Source organism: Echiichthys vipera (assembly GCF_963691815.1).
Source record: "Echiichthys vipera genome assembly, chromosome: 12".
In the NCBI taxonomy this organism is placed as follows: Eukaryota; Metazoa; Chordata; class Actinopteri; order Perciformes; family Trachinidae; genus Echiichthys; species Echiichthys vipera.
Genome location: NC_139837.1, coordinates 13,998,128 through 14,014,337, shown reverse-complemented (window position 1 = coordinate 14,014,337; position 16,210 = coordinate 13,998,128). Strand labels below are relative to the sequence as shown.

Here is a 16,210-nt window from a genome sequence, read left to right as displayed (position 1 = left end):
CGCACTGCCGTCGAATGAAATGCCACGTAGTAAGTCGTTGATGAGCAAAATGTAGTTCCATTGAAATGGTTTAACCAAACGTTATGTATAATGTATTTTTCACATGAGTTTATAGCTGTTGATCTGCTATAAACTGCCATTTTATGCCAGGACTGTAAAATGGACTTCAATTGACAATAATGGAAGACAGTGACTTCTTTTAAAATCACAATTTAGGCTACTACATGCTGACTAAATTAAAATGAAATGAAACACTTTTCATGCTCTTTTTTAATGAAAAAATATTTTTATTAAATCGGAATTGCTCTTAGATCATAAATATCTATTTATCAAAGGACAAAAATATGACTTTTACATGTCTAAACACTATTTTTCAACCAACATCAGCAGTGCAGTAAGTTATAAAAGTAACACAGAAATAAAGATAAAAGATTAATACTACCTAGGCTGCAAACACATACAACAATCACCTAGCAAAGGTAAATCAGAATCAAGTTGCTGGTTTTCACCACTCCAGCTTCATGTCAGCTTTGCTCCACACATATTTCCCTCCTCTCTTGAGAAACATCTTTTCATCAAAGCCGCTAAAGCAAATGGCCTCCCTCACACCAACATCAAGGATGGACTTAGACGGGTCCTTCCGTCCCTCTCGACAGTCCAGGAAACGCATCTGGAAAATAAAGAAAGGGTAAATCAGCTCTACATTTAAATGCTCATCGGATCAAACAGCAATCTTAAGAGGAGCGTATTTAGTCCATAAACAAAATACAATACTTACATATTCGTCCAGGATCAGGTAGGAATTCCTCATCTGTGAAGATAAGGAAGACCCCAAACATCAGTTATTTTAGTAAGGCTCGTCGTCTGATTACCGACATCCTCACACTGTTTAGATGCTAACAACGCAACTAATGTTGCTCCCCCCCAATAGAAAATGTCCTACAAAAATCTTCCAGTATTACAGACTAGTTGCAGGATGAATTGATCTCAGCCATGGTACATTTTGGATGGGCCTTGCTCCAATAAAAATGGCAATATGCTACTTGATCATTGTGGTTATAGAGCATTATTATATATTATATAGCATTCAACATTTGCACACACAGACTTCATCTCGTTTCACAATAAGGTAGGCAACTTTGTATTCCCAATATGAGACACCTATTTAGATTTAATGCTTACACTTTGATTGTTTACTGTCTCTTTTCCATTCACTTTAATGTTAAATTGTCTCTGCAAACTTATTCGTGTAGTGGGATTGGTACATTTGGGTGATAGCTAATACATTTAGCCACAAATAGTATTGGTGATCATTGTTTATTTCTTTTAAAATTTGATTTTAAACACGAAATAAAGGAAACAGAAAAGGTCATACAGAAAATAATGTATCTCACTGTGAGAATTGTGTTATTGTAAGGGTTTATATGGAGAGGCCTAATTTTATGCACATATTTATATCACAAGATACCAAAATATGATGTTTCATATGATGAGTATAAGTTTTGATAACAATCAGTTAACATAACTCATCTCATACCTTCTCATTGGACTCAGGAACAAGGCAGGAGACACCGCTGTGTCTGTCCAGAAACTCCTGAAACTTCTCCTCGCTGATGATGAACCTCTCTGCCTCTCTCAGGGCCGTCTCTCCTGCGTTTTCCCCGTCGATCAGCAGACACTGGAACACCTGAGCACAGGAAGAACAGACAGACAGAGAGAGTGACTTACGTGTGTCAAGATGTCACATATACGCAAACATACACACTCTCCCTTTTCTGTCGTTACCTTCCAGCGGACCGGGTTGAGCCGGAGGATGTTTTCCGTCATGTCTTCGTCCACGTTAAAGGTGTTGATGACCGAGTTGATTTTGAACGCCACTCTGTACTGCTGGCACCAGGTGCAAATCTTGTGAAGGTTGTCGATGTGGCTCTTCTTGCCCTGAGCTCTGCCAATCAGCTGGTTTGTGTCTTCATCAAAACTGTCACAGGAGATGGCCAGGATGTCCAGATGATCACCTGGTGGAGAAAGAGAGAGAGAGCATCATATGTAAGAGCATGCATTGGTGCCAAATATAGGTATTTTTCCTCTCTTTAGACTATGCTCCCAACTAGTGTGCAATATGGTAAAAAAAAAAAAAAAAGGAAGAATGAATTGTGTCATACCAAGCCGACACTACTTTGGAGTCTTACCATATTTCTGGAACCATTTTTCTTTGATCATGCTTCCATTGCTGACAATGCTGACACTCGGGAGCTGGAGGTCCTGTTTGCAGTACTGAACTAACTTCCCCAGAAAATCTCCTTTATCGTGCAAAAACGGCTCTCCTCCTGAGAAGTTGATCTTTTCCATCCCTGACAAACAAGAGCAATGCATGTGAACTGCATGCAAGAGGTTTCACCAAACAGACAAGATCCAAAAAAACATACTGAACTGTCAAATTTACCTGAGTCCTTCAGGAGTTTGAGGCCCCTCTTGGCTTCCTCCAGAGGCAGGACGAAGGATGTTTTTGCAGTGTGGAAACAAAAGCCACATTTGTAATTACACTTGCGTGTAAAATGATAGTTGACGCTTGTCGGGGTAGACGCATTTTGATCTTTCCTTTGGTCCACTTTTCTGTCATCAGGTGAAACTGGCGGTGCTGTCCCCCTCAGGGGTGTCCAGTAGCAAACTATTGAAAAGAGGCTCACTAAAACGCAGTGCAGGTGGCTGATGCAAAGCTGCAACAGCAGCACCGGAGACGCGAGCGCAGAGGAGATCTGCATCTTCAAATCAGCTGTCTATCACACCTACTGTACTGTGTGCCACTGTAGACGCTGACGCACTTAAATAGAGGGCTGCCGGACACTCCTTATACGTCAGCTGAGAAGCTCCAGAGTTTCTGTTTACAAACATCGAAAACGAAACCATGGGTGCAGAGGGTGATGATGCAGTAATAGTCGACGTGTGAAGTTCAAAGTCACAGCCTGATGCATCCATTATATGTAATTACAGCCAGAAGATAGGCTGGATACAGGTGCAGTATAATTAATTATACAACGATATTAATTCAGAACTCTAAGAGGCTTATAGGATAAGTTGATGACATGAGGAGCGATTAAATACAATATAAACAACTTGCACAGAAGCAAAGCAAGTCAATGCATGTTTGTAAATGGTTACTTATCAGCACGCCTTCAACCATATATCCTGTTCTGCAAGCCTTCCACCCTTAATCATTATAATAATAATAAAAGTGATTTCAGCCCAAGTTTCTTTTCTTTTCCATCTACATTTACAACAAACACAGCCCGCCCACCTGAGGAAGTTGTGAAATTATGCCAGACACCACCACCTGTGACAACAAAACACACACACACACACACACGCACACGCACACACACACACACACACACACACACACACACACACACACACGCCTTATCTTGAACTTGAATCTCTGCTACTCCCTTTGACAGCTGCGGCAAAGTTTCCTTTTCCCAGTAACTTTCGTTTTCCCTGTTGAGCTCGGTAACTTTCGTTTTCCCTGTTGAGCTCGGTAACTTTCGTTTTCTCTGTTTAGCGCAGTTATCTTTCCCTTCCCCAGCCGAAGCCAGTTCACGTGGCGCCCGGAAGTCATTATACCAGAGTGCAAATCGACCGATTACGTCCGATCTGAAAAAAATAAATAAAAAAATGGCACGACGCGCAATATCTCTTCTTCCTCAATGGTCCTCGCGTATTTTTTCAGTGGAGCTGGATGGAGCACCCTACTACTTTTCAACTCAAGAGAAGCACCGCGGAGAAGAGGTGCCCCGGGTGTTCAGTAAAGTACCCAACTATGGAAGGTTATACTCTCTCCTTGTCTGTGGCGGCGATAGAATCAGACGTGCCAAATTTTACGGGGAGCTGAAAGACAAATTGTCGAGAGACTTGCCTCCGGACTGCCATTTGTCTCCCATGTCCTCATTTCTGCCAGATGTCAAGGATTCGCTCTTAAAGGGGTACTTTTTAAAAGATAATTCTGAGAGTTCATCCCAGACAGAGCGACTGTTAAGAGATTTAATACAGCACGATCCGGTACTGGTGTGCTCATACCTAAGAGCTGAGGGCGGTCAGCTGTGGACTCAGCACCTGTGGTTTGAGGCAGACGACCAAAACATGGAACTGTCAAAGGATCACTATGTGGTTCCCTCGGGAGAACCACAATATCACCCATCTACTCTCAACATCATCAACTCTGATGTGTTCTACAGTTTTGAGGAGGCCTACGAAGTTCTAAAACAGGTTATTATAGATCAATTATGTTATGCACAGACTTGTTTTACATTACATCCAACGAATAGTGTTGAAATATTGCCTTATTTGCAAGATCTGGCCAAATGGCACACTCATGTGGTAAAGGAAGGTATAGCAGTCTGGCCCAAAGTGACTCTTAATGCTTCCATTTATCTGGTGCCAGGTGGCCCACAGTTGTGCGTTTGTGTGTTCATGTGTGCCACAGTCTCCCTCCTGCCTCCTCTCACAGCATCAAACTGATTTTGTCTGTTCTGCAGTGTGGTGACATCATTCCAGAGGCGAAGTCTGTGCTGGAGTTGCTGCCCAGCAGAGCGGAGGCCAGAAGTAAACCAGACTTCCCTGTTATTGTCATCGAGGGCCTGGATGCCACAGGTTAATGCCATTATCTCATAAATAAATATGGGATCAGTTTGATGTATAGATGTCTCGCTAAAGTCGGGCCGGTCATCCTCTGCTAAACCCATTATCTGCTGGCGAGCTTCAGCCTAATGGAATATCATGTATCATGACCTCAGGAAAGTTACATCACTGTGAAAATGGTTTATTGAAGAGCTTGCTCATCTAATACTCTTTGCAAACCTCATGAAAAGTCGACCATGTAGGTAGGATGTACGTTTTGAGTATTCAAGAGTCACTCAGGTCCCTTATTACATAAAAAAGAAGAAAAAAAAACAGCTTTTTGTTCCCTGAAAACACTCCCAGTCTGTGTGTGTTTCTTCTATGAACTGATTCTTTCCTCCCTCCCTTTCCATATCACAGGTAAAACCACTCTGACTGAGTCTCTGAGGGATACTCTAGGGGCCTCTCTTCTGCGGTCCCCTCCTCAGTGCCTGTCCCCCATGAGGGCCCGCTTTGATCGGGAGCCACCCCTCATCCGCAGGGCCTTCTACGCTCTGGGGAACTACATCACAGCAGAACAAATAGGCCAGGAGGGCGTGAAGACACCTGTCATTGTTGACAGGTAAAGACAACTGAGATGACACAAGTGTTGTGACGTTTGTCTGCTTTGTGACCTGTTTTGAGATAGAGGGGGACAATAGATACATTCTCCTGGGATCTAGGCCTACAGTTCAATGTTTAACATCCCCTACTCCAACTGTGAGTTGCCTGTTCATCCATTCATCCATCCATCCATCATTCACCTTTCAATTCGCCATTCACTGTCTTTCCCCAGATTCTGGCACAGCACAGCAGCGTATGCCATTGCCACAGCAGTGAGCGGTCCAGTGTGCAACCTTCCAGCACAGGGGTCAGAGGTTTACCGTTGGCCCGGGGACCTGTTCCAGCCCGACCTGGTGGTCTTACTTACCCTGGACCCTGAGGAGAGAAAGAGGAGGCTGAGAAACAGAGGTCTAGGGAAGACTGAAGAGGAGCAAGAGCTAGACTGCAACCTGCTCTTCAGACTGAAGTGAGATATTTGGATTCCATGTGCATAATATATGCATAGGATACAAACATGTTTTAGTTGACAGTCATGTATTTTAAACACTGATTAGACTAGGCATTTTCTCTATTAACAAATCTGCAGTTTGCTTCTTTGATTAACTGGTTTATTGTTTAGTCTCCAAAATGTCAGAAAAGATGTCAGAAATGCCCATCACAATCTCCCAGAAACCCAAGGTGATAATCAAGCTTGATGATGTATTATCTAATAAAATCTTTAGAGGTCGACTAATCGATTAATTGACTTATCATTTCAGTACAGATACAGGGATTACTTTTCCTGAAGCAAGTGAAAAAATCTATCTGAAAAGAAGACATTGTTTCAAGAGCTTCCTTAAATTCTAACAACACCACCAAAGTCATCTGCCCCATTAAAAATGTCCTTAAAAAAGTAAAAAAGCACTGGAAACAATTAGCACATCAAAAATGCAAAGAAAAATAAAATTTTAAGACTTAAAATCCCTAAATAATATAAACTTTTTATGTTCTTTGCAAATAACTTCTGTAAAGGTGTCTTTGAGATGGCATTATACGCACATTCTATTAATCTGCACCAGTATGACAGTGCTGCTGTATGTTACATATAATGGATAATGACAAAGAGAGAAAAAAACCACACCGTAGACACACTTAGCAATGTGACATGTGTGGATAAATGTTACAGTCTGTGCTAAAAAAAAAAAAAAAAAAGTTCTCTGTCAGTGTGAAAACATGAAACCACAGATGGGCTACAAACTGTACTGCACGTTCCACTGAGTCAGGTCAGCCCAGTCTTCGTCTGATCCATCAAACACTTAACAATCAATTACTGTCCCGCGGGGGAAGCAGCTGATGAGAAAGAACAGGTGATTAGTTGCTGAGCTGTTGTGCTCCATTAAGCTGGTCAAAACTCGCGAGGCACTGGCTGCCCAGATAGTCACTACGCAGACAGGTCGATGGCTACTTTCATTCATTCTCTATCCTGACATAATGGCCTTTTCACATGGGACAGCCAGATGTTGGGCCAGCAGAATTAGAAAATGGAGGGAGTCGACTGTCTGCCGCTGAGAGAGTGAGAGATTCTGCAGACAATCACAAGGACTATTCTTCATTTGTCTCAGGAAATTGCTGCTCTCTGAGCCATCTGTGTTGTCTCTTATACTAAATTTCTCACGTAGTGCATTTTATCACCTTCCTCACTGCTCAGCATCACTGTGAGCGTTCAAAATACTTATAATTGTCCTAAAAAAAGATTACTCAGTCTAATGTAAAGGGTTGTTTGCTGTGTTTATATGCTTTTTTTCTTCACTTGTTGACAAATATGTTTGTGTGTCTCTGCAGAGTGGAGAAGGCTTACCAGAGGATCAATGGCCCAACATGCGTCACTGTGGATGCTAGTCCTTCTGCAGACCAAGTGCTCCAACAAGTGTTGCTTTTAATTAGGGGCAAATGCCACTTATAAACACTTCTCCATCTCCCCACGCTGTCGGCCAAGCATCAAGTGGACGCAGTACCTCCTTTTACCACTGGGTGCCAGTAAGGTGTTGTGAATGTGCTAGTAGGAGGAAGAGTAGCCAGATTGGAGTGTTGAGATGAGATTCTTTTCAGAATGAGTAAAGGTTGAATGGCCAGGGGCCAACTGCATGCTACAATCAGAAATACATATTCATGCAGACACACACACACACACACACACACACACACACACGTCAAGAAGAAGTGTGCACTTAACTTCTGTGGTGCCCTCTCAGAAATCAGTGTAGCTGCACTTATTGACTACCACTTGTATTCGGACCGACACAGAGGAAATGGAAAGAAACGTATAACTTTTAACTTATACAAGCACTAGTTAGTTAGATTTCATTTAAGCACATAAACAGGCACAATTCAAATCCAAATATATGACAGACCTGCAAGAATGAAAACATTGAAGTCAGATCCAGATAAAATATTTTTTTATTTTTTTTTATTTGTAAAAAAAAAAAAGTGTTCCAAATTAAAAGAAAATTACATTAAATATCTATTTGGGAGTTTCTCATTGAGTGATCAAGTCTTACATAAGCCTACCAAAGAGGTTATACAAACTGTATGTACCAGTGGGTTCTTAGATTGCTTATATAAGTGCATGTGAACTTTCTGTGAACACGTTTTCTTTCTTTCTCTCTTTTTGTTGACAAAATCAGATTCCTTCTTGCAGTGCACTGCAGATGGCAATTCCCTTTAGTTCAACAGTGTGATATTGACACAACTGATGCCACTTGTATCGATAACCTGTGTGGCTCGCAATGGAGCTAAAGAGTACACCGAGAACATACTATATAGTGCTGTTTGTACTTGATGTTCTCATGGGCCCAGGCACTTACAACTGCACACACATAAATGTACATATGCACTCCTACTTGTGTAAACACACACACAACCCTACACATTTACAAGAGCATATACTTTAACTCATATATATATATTTATATGTATATATACAGTATATATATATATGTATATAGAGGAAGTGTATATTTGGCCTATGTGATGGGAAGATTAATCGGAGGTTTTAGTAATTATGAGCTTGGCAAAGCTGCGGGCTGGAGAAGACAGAGTGACCCATCTCTTTTACTGTGATGCATCAGCAGAGCGCCAACCACTGCAGACCCTATTCATATGGCAATTAATGGAGCGCTGTATATCAATGTCATTCCAGTGCTCCCCCACATAAGCACATGGATTACTCCTCCTACCAATTACGGCAATCCAATGTTTTACTGAGTGCTGTGGATGCAAATCATACCATCACATGTAATCACATAAACTAAAATAAGGTGTCATTATGTTTATGGAGTATGGATCCCTACATGAGGTAAGTATCTCAGAAGGGTTCATAGAATTCATGGGCCCTCAGTTGCCTGGTGACACCGTTGATGTGCGGTTTGACACAAAATGAATGTAGCTGTGTGGAATTTTGATTGCCATTAACACAGTAGCCTCTGTCTCAAGAGAGTCCAAAATTTATGAAGTAGGAGAGCAAAGCAATTAAGCCTCGCTCCATACATCATACCTGAATGCAAAGCTGTGTGTGCCTGCATTGGCTATGCGTGCCATATTTCCATGTCAGATGTTATGCTTTGTTATTCTTGGCAACAAAAAGTGAGTGGTGATATGGCATTACTGCCCCTCAACACTACTGTAATATGACATTAATGGTCCATAATCACAGTACATTACACATGCACTGAAATCATTCTCTTTACAGTTGCTAATAGTGTTTTTCCATTTTGAAACATTAAGGATTTGTTCGGTTGTTTCTGTCAGATTGCCAGGATACACTCAGAGGTCTTAACAATAACAACAACTCACACACTAAATGTTTGGGTTTCTAAGTTTAACTGTGGTTTGAGGGGGGAAAAAAAAGTTAATCACTAATGCAATCTGCTTCCAAACTGTGACCTCACTACTGAAGTTGTGAGATAAAACTCCAAAACACATTTGTGGAAAATTTACAGCCCCACCTTACGCACACGCACACGCACACGCACACGCACACGCACACGCACACGCACACGCACACACACACATACACACACATATACTGTAGGCTACACTTACACTACACAGACACACACCTTACCCTGTATGGGACCACTTTGCACTACACTCCTCAACTTCAATATTTCATCTGCACAACAGAGAAGGAGCAGCAGAGAGGAGGAAAGCCCTCCATGAAATAATTAAAGATCCAGCAGGGATGCAGCAGCACAGCAGCCACCGTCCCATCCTAAGTAATAGATCAAATGAAAGCTGTCCCTCAGATCATTAATAATGAGTGTGGTATGGAGACTGAGGGGGTATGGGGTGGGAGGGCATAGGGCTGGTACAGGTTGGGGGAGGGAGAGAGGGCATCAGGGAAGCACAAGGTGTTTTTATGTATGTGTGTTAGGAGTGTGGTCGGGTGGGGGGAGTTGAATAGTAGTCTGGGTCCCCTGGCAGAGAACCTAGTGGGCCTCACTTGGCAGCCACATGAAGCGGCATGGCAAGAGGAGTCATGCATATGATTTGGCACCAAGTGTCTGCCAAACTCTAAAGACCCTACAGCAATGTCTATATACATCCCTTGTCAAATAAACAGCATTTTACACAGTGAATGAGCAGGTTAGCAGGGGCTAATAATGCTCCTTTCAATCAGTGGGGCTTCAGAGCAGTGACTGGATATCGTGGTGGATTTTGGGAGAGCTGAGTTAGCTAGACAGGCAGAGATGGGCTGTCCGTGTTGGGTGGGGGGTGGGGGTGGGGTTAATAGGTGGAGAGGATGGTGAATAGGGGGGGGGGGTAGGCTAGAGTGAAGAGAGATGCTTCAGATGTTGTCATCTGTGGGCTCAAGTCCTTTCAGATTCACCCAATTGGCAATTGGAAGGTACAGTGTATTTCCCAAACATTATCCTCATCCCCAGATACAGTATATAGCAATCCCCAAGCAGCCTCAAATACCATCCAAGGTCTTCTCTAAATATTCACCAACCTCCTTAACATCCTAAACGACTGACAGGGTTGTTATGTAAAGGCATTACACCAAATTGGATTAGAAAAATGTGATTAAAAAACAAAAACAAAAAATCCTAAATAGGTTTAGGGGGGCATTTAAAGCCTAATATTAAAATAGCCTCCTCAAGTAACCTCATATTTTAAAGACTTGAAAGAAAAATAATCAGATTATATCACTTGAGTTATCCAATAGACTAAATTAAAGTACATGATCACAATTATAATTCCTCAGCATTCTCCTGACCCACACTTCATAAACCAAAATGTTGTCCAACTAGCCCTATCTCCTCTACAGCCACTCATCCAGCGTGTAACCTCCGCCGTATCACACTTCCATAGTTGCACACATAAACACACCACATCTATGTGCAGCACTACCACCTCCCTCTGAACACAGCAGGTGGTGGTAGACACCGCCAGCCCCATTCTCCATGAATGACGGGTGGTGGGATGTAAAAACACGAAGGGTGTAGGAGTTGAACTGATCGGCGATGAAATGTTTGTCAAAAACCATGCAGTGAAGCTCAAAATGAGGTGGAAAAGGCAAAAGCAAGGCAAAAATGGGGGAATTACTTTGTTGGTAGAAAAAAAAATAAAGTTTTGAAAATATCCCATCAAAAAACAGATGTATAATTCAACAGCTTTTCACCATCGTGCTCACCCTTTGTCATGATGTGTGAATACTTATTTGCAGGGGCAAAGACAGCGCTTCTGCCAAAAGGTGCCGGCATTAGGCACAGCAGGTTGTGTATTCAGGATATTCAGGTTGTGCTTATTTTCTGATGTTTTCAGGGTATATGCGCTGTATAGCATGTGATGATTGCATGAAACCTCACCAGTTTTGCCTGGCGGCTGTCGGGGGGGCTTCACCAGGAACGGTTAAATATTTAAACACTGCTGTGAGATCTCATTAAAAACGGCACATCAGCCCCCATAAGGCCCCTACAGCACTCCCTCACACACTCCCCGAAAACCCAGTTAGAACTCAGTGGAGTGTGACAAAACAGTTATTGTCTATTTACTGTGGAGATCTTGTGATAAATCATCATATCCTGTCAAATAAGGCAGCTGGCAGTAGTGTTGACAAGTGTTAAGTCGTCATTTCTGGTAAGTCGTCATATCAGGGAAGAAAATGATTGAGAATTCAGTTCTGTTTTGACAGCTGCAAACATGCAGAAATATGCCAAAAACAAAACAACATGACAACTAGACCAGACTAATATTTCCATAACACACACACATGAAAACAAGACTGAGAACAAACTTTGGCTCTCTGGAGTCTTCTTGCCTTCTCACAAAATCTGGGCAATTAATTCCAACTCTATTGTTTGGGGCTTCCCTATTTTTAGCCTGGCTGCCCTCTCAAATAAATTGATTTCCTGTGGCGAACTTGGAATGTTCCTTGTGTGCCATGTTTTTTTTTTCCCTCCTCCAAACACACAAATACCGTCCTTCTTCCCCCAGAGGAATAAATCAAAGGCAACACTGCCAAGTTCTACGCAGCTGTGTGTGTATGTGTGTCTCTTGTTATACTTGAAAATGTTTATTTTTGTTTCACTTCCATTAATGCTTAGGCATGTCTCCTACTTCATCTGGCATCAGCAGACAGCTGAGAACCGACTTGCTTGACGGGCAAGAGGCTGACTGACTCTCAAAATACCTAAACTGACTGACTCTATCTCCCTCTCTCCCTCTCTCTCTCTATATATATATGCAGTCCTACTCTTTGATTTGATCTCTCATGAGACACAGAGGTCTGTTTTTTTGTGGTCCCTACCACAGAAATAATGGCTGGGTCAAAACAGACTAAGCTCTCAGATCGCATGAAGATATTTAAACACATAGCACTACACATAAATAAAAGTAGAGCAACTTGATCCTGGATTCTCGTAGCGGTGTCAGGGGAGCCACTGGTCTTTGATGATCACTACTAAAGACAGATGCACAGTGGTTGGGGGAAGTTGCGCTTGCAGGGGAAAAGAAATTACAATGCACAGACTGACAAAGAAAGTGAGAGTAATACTGATGAATATGAATCAATAAGCAGAACAAATGTTTGCCCAACTTCAGTGGGATAACTGTGTAAAAAGTGCACCACACACACTGTCATATACCTAATTACCTTTTAATTATAATGCTGTTAACTCAGATGCTTCCCTAAGTGCGTAATGTTAATTTCATGAGTGTATTTTCTATAACGAGATGACCAGGGATATGGTGAAGCTTACATTTCACTTTCTGTTACACACTGCTGTTGTCACAGACTGCCTTGAGAGAAGGAAAGGATCGTAAATAAGGCCTTTGGGGTGTGAAAACAGATAGTGATATAGAGAGAAGGAGAGAGAAGAGGAAGGAGAGAGGCAGAGAGAGACAGAAATGAGAGAAACATACCACTAGATCCCAATTCCTTATCCTGACTAAGCCATCTCAATCCCTCTACACCCATTTAGCTTGCTCACTCTACGACTCTCCTGTGAGAGAGATGAGGCATTTGCCTACTTTACAGTCTTCTCACTGCATCTCAGAAAATATTGAGTTTATAGCCGCTCATCTCCATAATCAACACCATATACCTAGCAGCTTACGGGAGGGACTGCGAGCTAAGGGGAGAAAAGGATTCACACTGGCTTTACCTCGCAACTCTTCCCACAAGTCACTCCACTTGCTTTCTAAACAGAGTTTAGCAAGCAGTCCTCGGGGGTCTCATATAAGAGTAGAATTTGTTTCCACAAGTCTTTTAAATCACTTCCAAAGCTGTCCATCTCTGATAAGAACACTATAAGCCTGTGGTCAACCAGAACACGATATGGAGGATGGATGCTATTGTAAAAGTTGTTTTCTTATTCATAATTTGCAGTTAATGAAACATACACAATAAAGTCAACGCTTTGGACCTCTGATGATGCACGGCACCATCACAGAAATGCTAAGAAACCGCACTTTTCAGAAAACAAGACTTGAGATAGAAAACAGTTCCACACAGGTAAGCTAAAACTGCATCAGTGACAAAAAAAAAGCAAAGAAAAAAACATGCCTTCCAAACACCCTCTAGAAAGCCAAGTGATGATGTAGCTGGCTAGAGCCTGGCTGGAGCAGTTATCCATCTCACCCTGTGCTGCCAGCTGTCAGAGTACACAGCTCCAGCTAGCCGCCACTGGCAGGTGTAATCAATATGGACTCCACAGAGAGTTGCACTACCACAGGCCAGTCTCCACTCTCTAACCCATCTCTGTCTCTCCGGGGGAAACAGTAGGCAGGCGGGCAGGGAGAGTACGTTTGATGTCTCCTCCGGGCCAAGATGGAGCAGCCTACTATAGCTCTATAGCAGGGAGATGATTAAGCCTGCCTATAAGATGCACCATCATATTTGAGTGAGGGTAGACTGTTTTTTCTCTCCTTTTAATAAGACTGAGGTGGATATTGTGCTTCTGCAAAAGGTTGTTATGTTAGAAATAAATATATAAAATAATTTGGAGAAAACAACTGTCACTTAGTGCCGATAAAGAACATTCAAGCTTAAGCACATACAGTACATGTGGATTTAGCGGTAAAAAATACATTTCCATGATCATCGTCATCACCTATCACCAAACCCCCAAAACAAACATATAGCACTACAAAAATGGTAGTAATGTTCATTTTCCAGGATATTTTTGTAAAAATTTTAAGCTTGTTTTAAGTTTGTGCATGCACTTAATTTCATATTAAACATATTTTGCATATATACAGTAAAGAGTCATTAGTGTTAATGATAATGTATGGCGACAATGGTATACATTTATTAAAAATTCACAATGTTGTCAAGTTGTGTAGGAGTTTTGACGGATGCATCATTAACATTAATTTGAGAGAGGGACAGTCATATGAACGCACGCACGCACACACGCACACACACACACACACACACACACACGCACGCACACACACACACACACACACACACACACACACAGTAGCGCCCCTGAAGGTATTTGCGTCTCCACCTAATTTAAAGTGCTCTAAAAGCAGAGCAATGGAGAAGAATAAACTGTGAATTTAAATTGATCTTTCATTTTAATGACTTGTTGTTGTCTTTAAAAAATAATTTTCTGAAATGTTTTCAGGGGATCTGTAGAGGAGTCAGCTAATTTAAAATAGTGTATGTCTTGCCTGAAGACAAAATTCTTATGTATTTGCATGTACTATGCATTTTTTTTTTCAGCAGAGTTTCCCTCCATATGCACATATGTAAGTTACGGGAGTGAAATATTTAGGTAAGGGAGCTGGGATTTCTTTTCCAAATTCTAGTATCTCAGAGGCATTTGTACTGTAATTACTACATTCTTGGTTATGCTGTTTAGCAAGAAAGTAACTTCTGTTTGGTGTAGAATTTGGTTTGCATTTAACACAGCTTTAAAGTTTTCTTGAGGAGAAAAAAAAGCTATTGTGTTGTATTCTATCCAACACATAGTCACTACCAACATGTCACATACAGCCACTTGGTCAGGACCTGTTGACATTGAGTTTTTAACGCTCTGGGTCACTTTACAATGTGAAAGGGCATGGTTAAGTTTAGGCATCAAAACTACTTGTCTAGATTTAGGAAAATATTGTTGTCTAGGTCAAAATAAGTATGTTTATTACATAACTTAACTTAGAGAAGTTACGTACATAGGTTCAAATAAGTCAATGTTGAATTTGGTGGTCTCTTGAGTGAAAGTCCTGTGTTTGCTCGACTCATCTATTCACCCTGACCTCCACGATATGCAGACTTGATGCTTTTTATTATTATCCCCACTTTACAGAGTTTGGCCTTCTTTATACTATATCATCTCACAATACTGCAGTTGAGGAGTTTAAAGTCAGGTGCATCTCATACAGATTCTAAAGGGTGCCTTGTGGGTCTGCATTTGGAGTGAGAACAGTCAAATGTAACTGGCAAAACTCAAAAACACAAAGACTGACCTCTGGGTTACCCTGAAGGAAGTCTAGCAACAAAAGGCAGAGATACTATTACAAGGTTAGGTCTATCTTACAGATGCATGCACCCCTACCTTTTCATTCAGACAGACGTGAACACATGCAGTTATTCAGAACAGAGGAGGAAAAACCTCTGCCAACAACAATAGCAATTCCATTCTGAAGTAGAGGAGATGGAAAATAATATAACATAAAATAGTAATAATCTTTAAGACCAACCATCTTTAACTGACCATCAAACTGCTTTTAATATGTAAGCAAAACCAATTTTAGAGCAACACTCCCACACTGAGGTAGTTCATGGATACCCGCCAATAGACAAGTAACTGAGACAACCTTAGGGTGTAATAGCCCTCTATCTGGGTGTGATTAATATGTGCAGTGCAACATTTTAATTTGAAAAGTCAACGGTCCATTGGATTTCTCTGTTACAGCCATGTCAGCGAGACACACACACTGCTCTCCAGGAAAACTGTACACCATGTTATTTGGCCAAAAATCACTATCTTTTCTGTCCAACTGTCTCTTTGCATGTTTTTCTTTAAGCTCTAGTTGTTTCTAAAAACCTTTCTCTGTCTCTATTACCTCCGTCTCATCTTTCTTTATTTCCTGACTTGTTGTACGAGACCTTATGAAAGTATCATCGGGGAGAAGCAGCCAAAAAAGCAGTAGATTTACTGCATGCTTCTGCACGATCGCAGAGTCCCAGGGAGAGGAGCAGAGAGAAACAGAGATGAAGTGAGGCGAGATCAGATGGTGGTAAATAAGATAGAAGATAGTCTATATTATTTTGTCTGAAGATAAAGAAGGGGTTTATTCTCTCCATCTGTATGCATTCATGTCCCAATAAAGCGTGTTACCAACTTAGCTTCTTCCCCGGAGTCGTTGTGCTTTTTCATCTCGCAGGTTTCCCTGTATCTTGGTAGCACCTGTATCCTGGCTGCACCCTCTGCCATGGACAAGACCCCTTCTGCTACTATTATTATTAGTCATATTTCTATTATTCTTACTGCAGTTATTG

At 41.5% G+C, this 16,210-nt stretch overlaps 2 protein-coding genes across 2 annotated transcripts; one reads left to right on the top strand and one right to left on the bottom strand.

Moving 5' to 3' along the window:
- Nucleotides 1–301: 301 nt before the first annotated feature.
- On the bottom strand, nucleotides 302–2,990 carry rsad2 (radical S-adenosyl methionine domain containing 2). Its single transcript, XM_083924663.1, has 6 exons — nucleotides 2,444–2,990; nucleotides 2,190–2,351; nucleotides 1,786–2,015; nucleotides 1,538–1,687; nucleotides 779–811; nucleotides 302–670 (listed from the first exon to the last, which is right to left on the bottom strand). Exons 1-6 carry the CDS (start codon nucleotides 2,760–2,762, stop codon nucleotides 506–508), a joined length of 1,059 nt encoding a protein of 352 aa, XP_083780789.1. The 5' UTR covers nucleotides 2,763–2,990; the 3' UTR covers nucleotides 302–505.
- A 62-nt stretch (nucleotides 2,991–3,052) lies between these two features.
- On the top strand, nucleotides 3,053–7,727 carry cmpk2 (cytidine monophosphate (UMP-CMP) kinase 2, mitochondrial). Its single transcript, XM_083924662.1, has 5 exons — nucleotides 3,053–4,263; nucleotides 4,533–4,647; nucleotides 5,035–5,236; nucleotides 5,450–5,683; nucleotides 7,039–7,727. Exons 1-5 carry the CDS (start codon nucleotides 3,673–3,675, stop codon nucleotides 7,157–7,159), a joined length of 1,263 nt encoding a protein of 420 aa, XP_083780788.1. The 5' UTR covers nucleotides 3,053–3,672; the 3' UTR covers nucleotides 7,160–7,727.
- The last annotated feature ends 8,483 nt before the right edge of the window (nucleotides 7,728–16,210 follow it).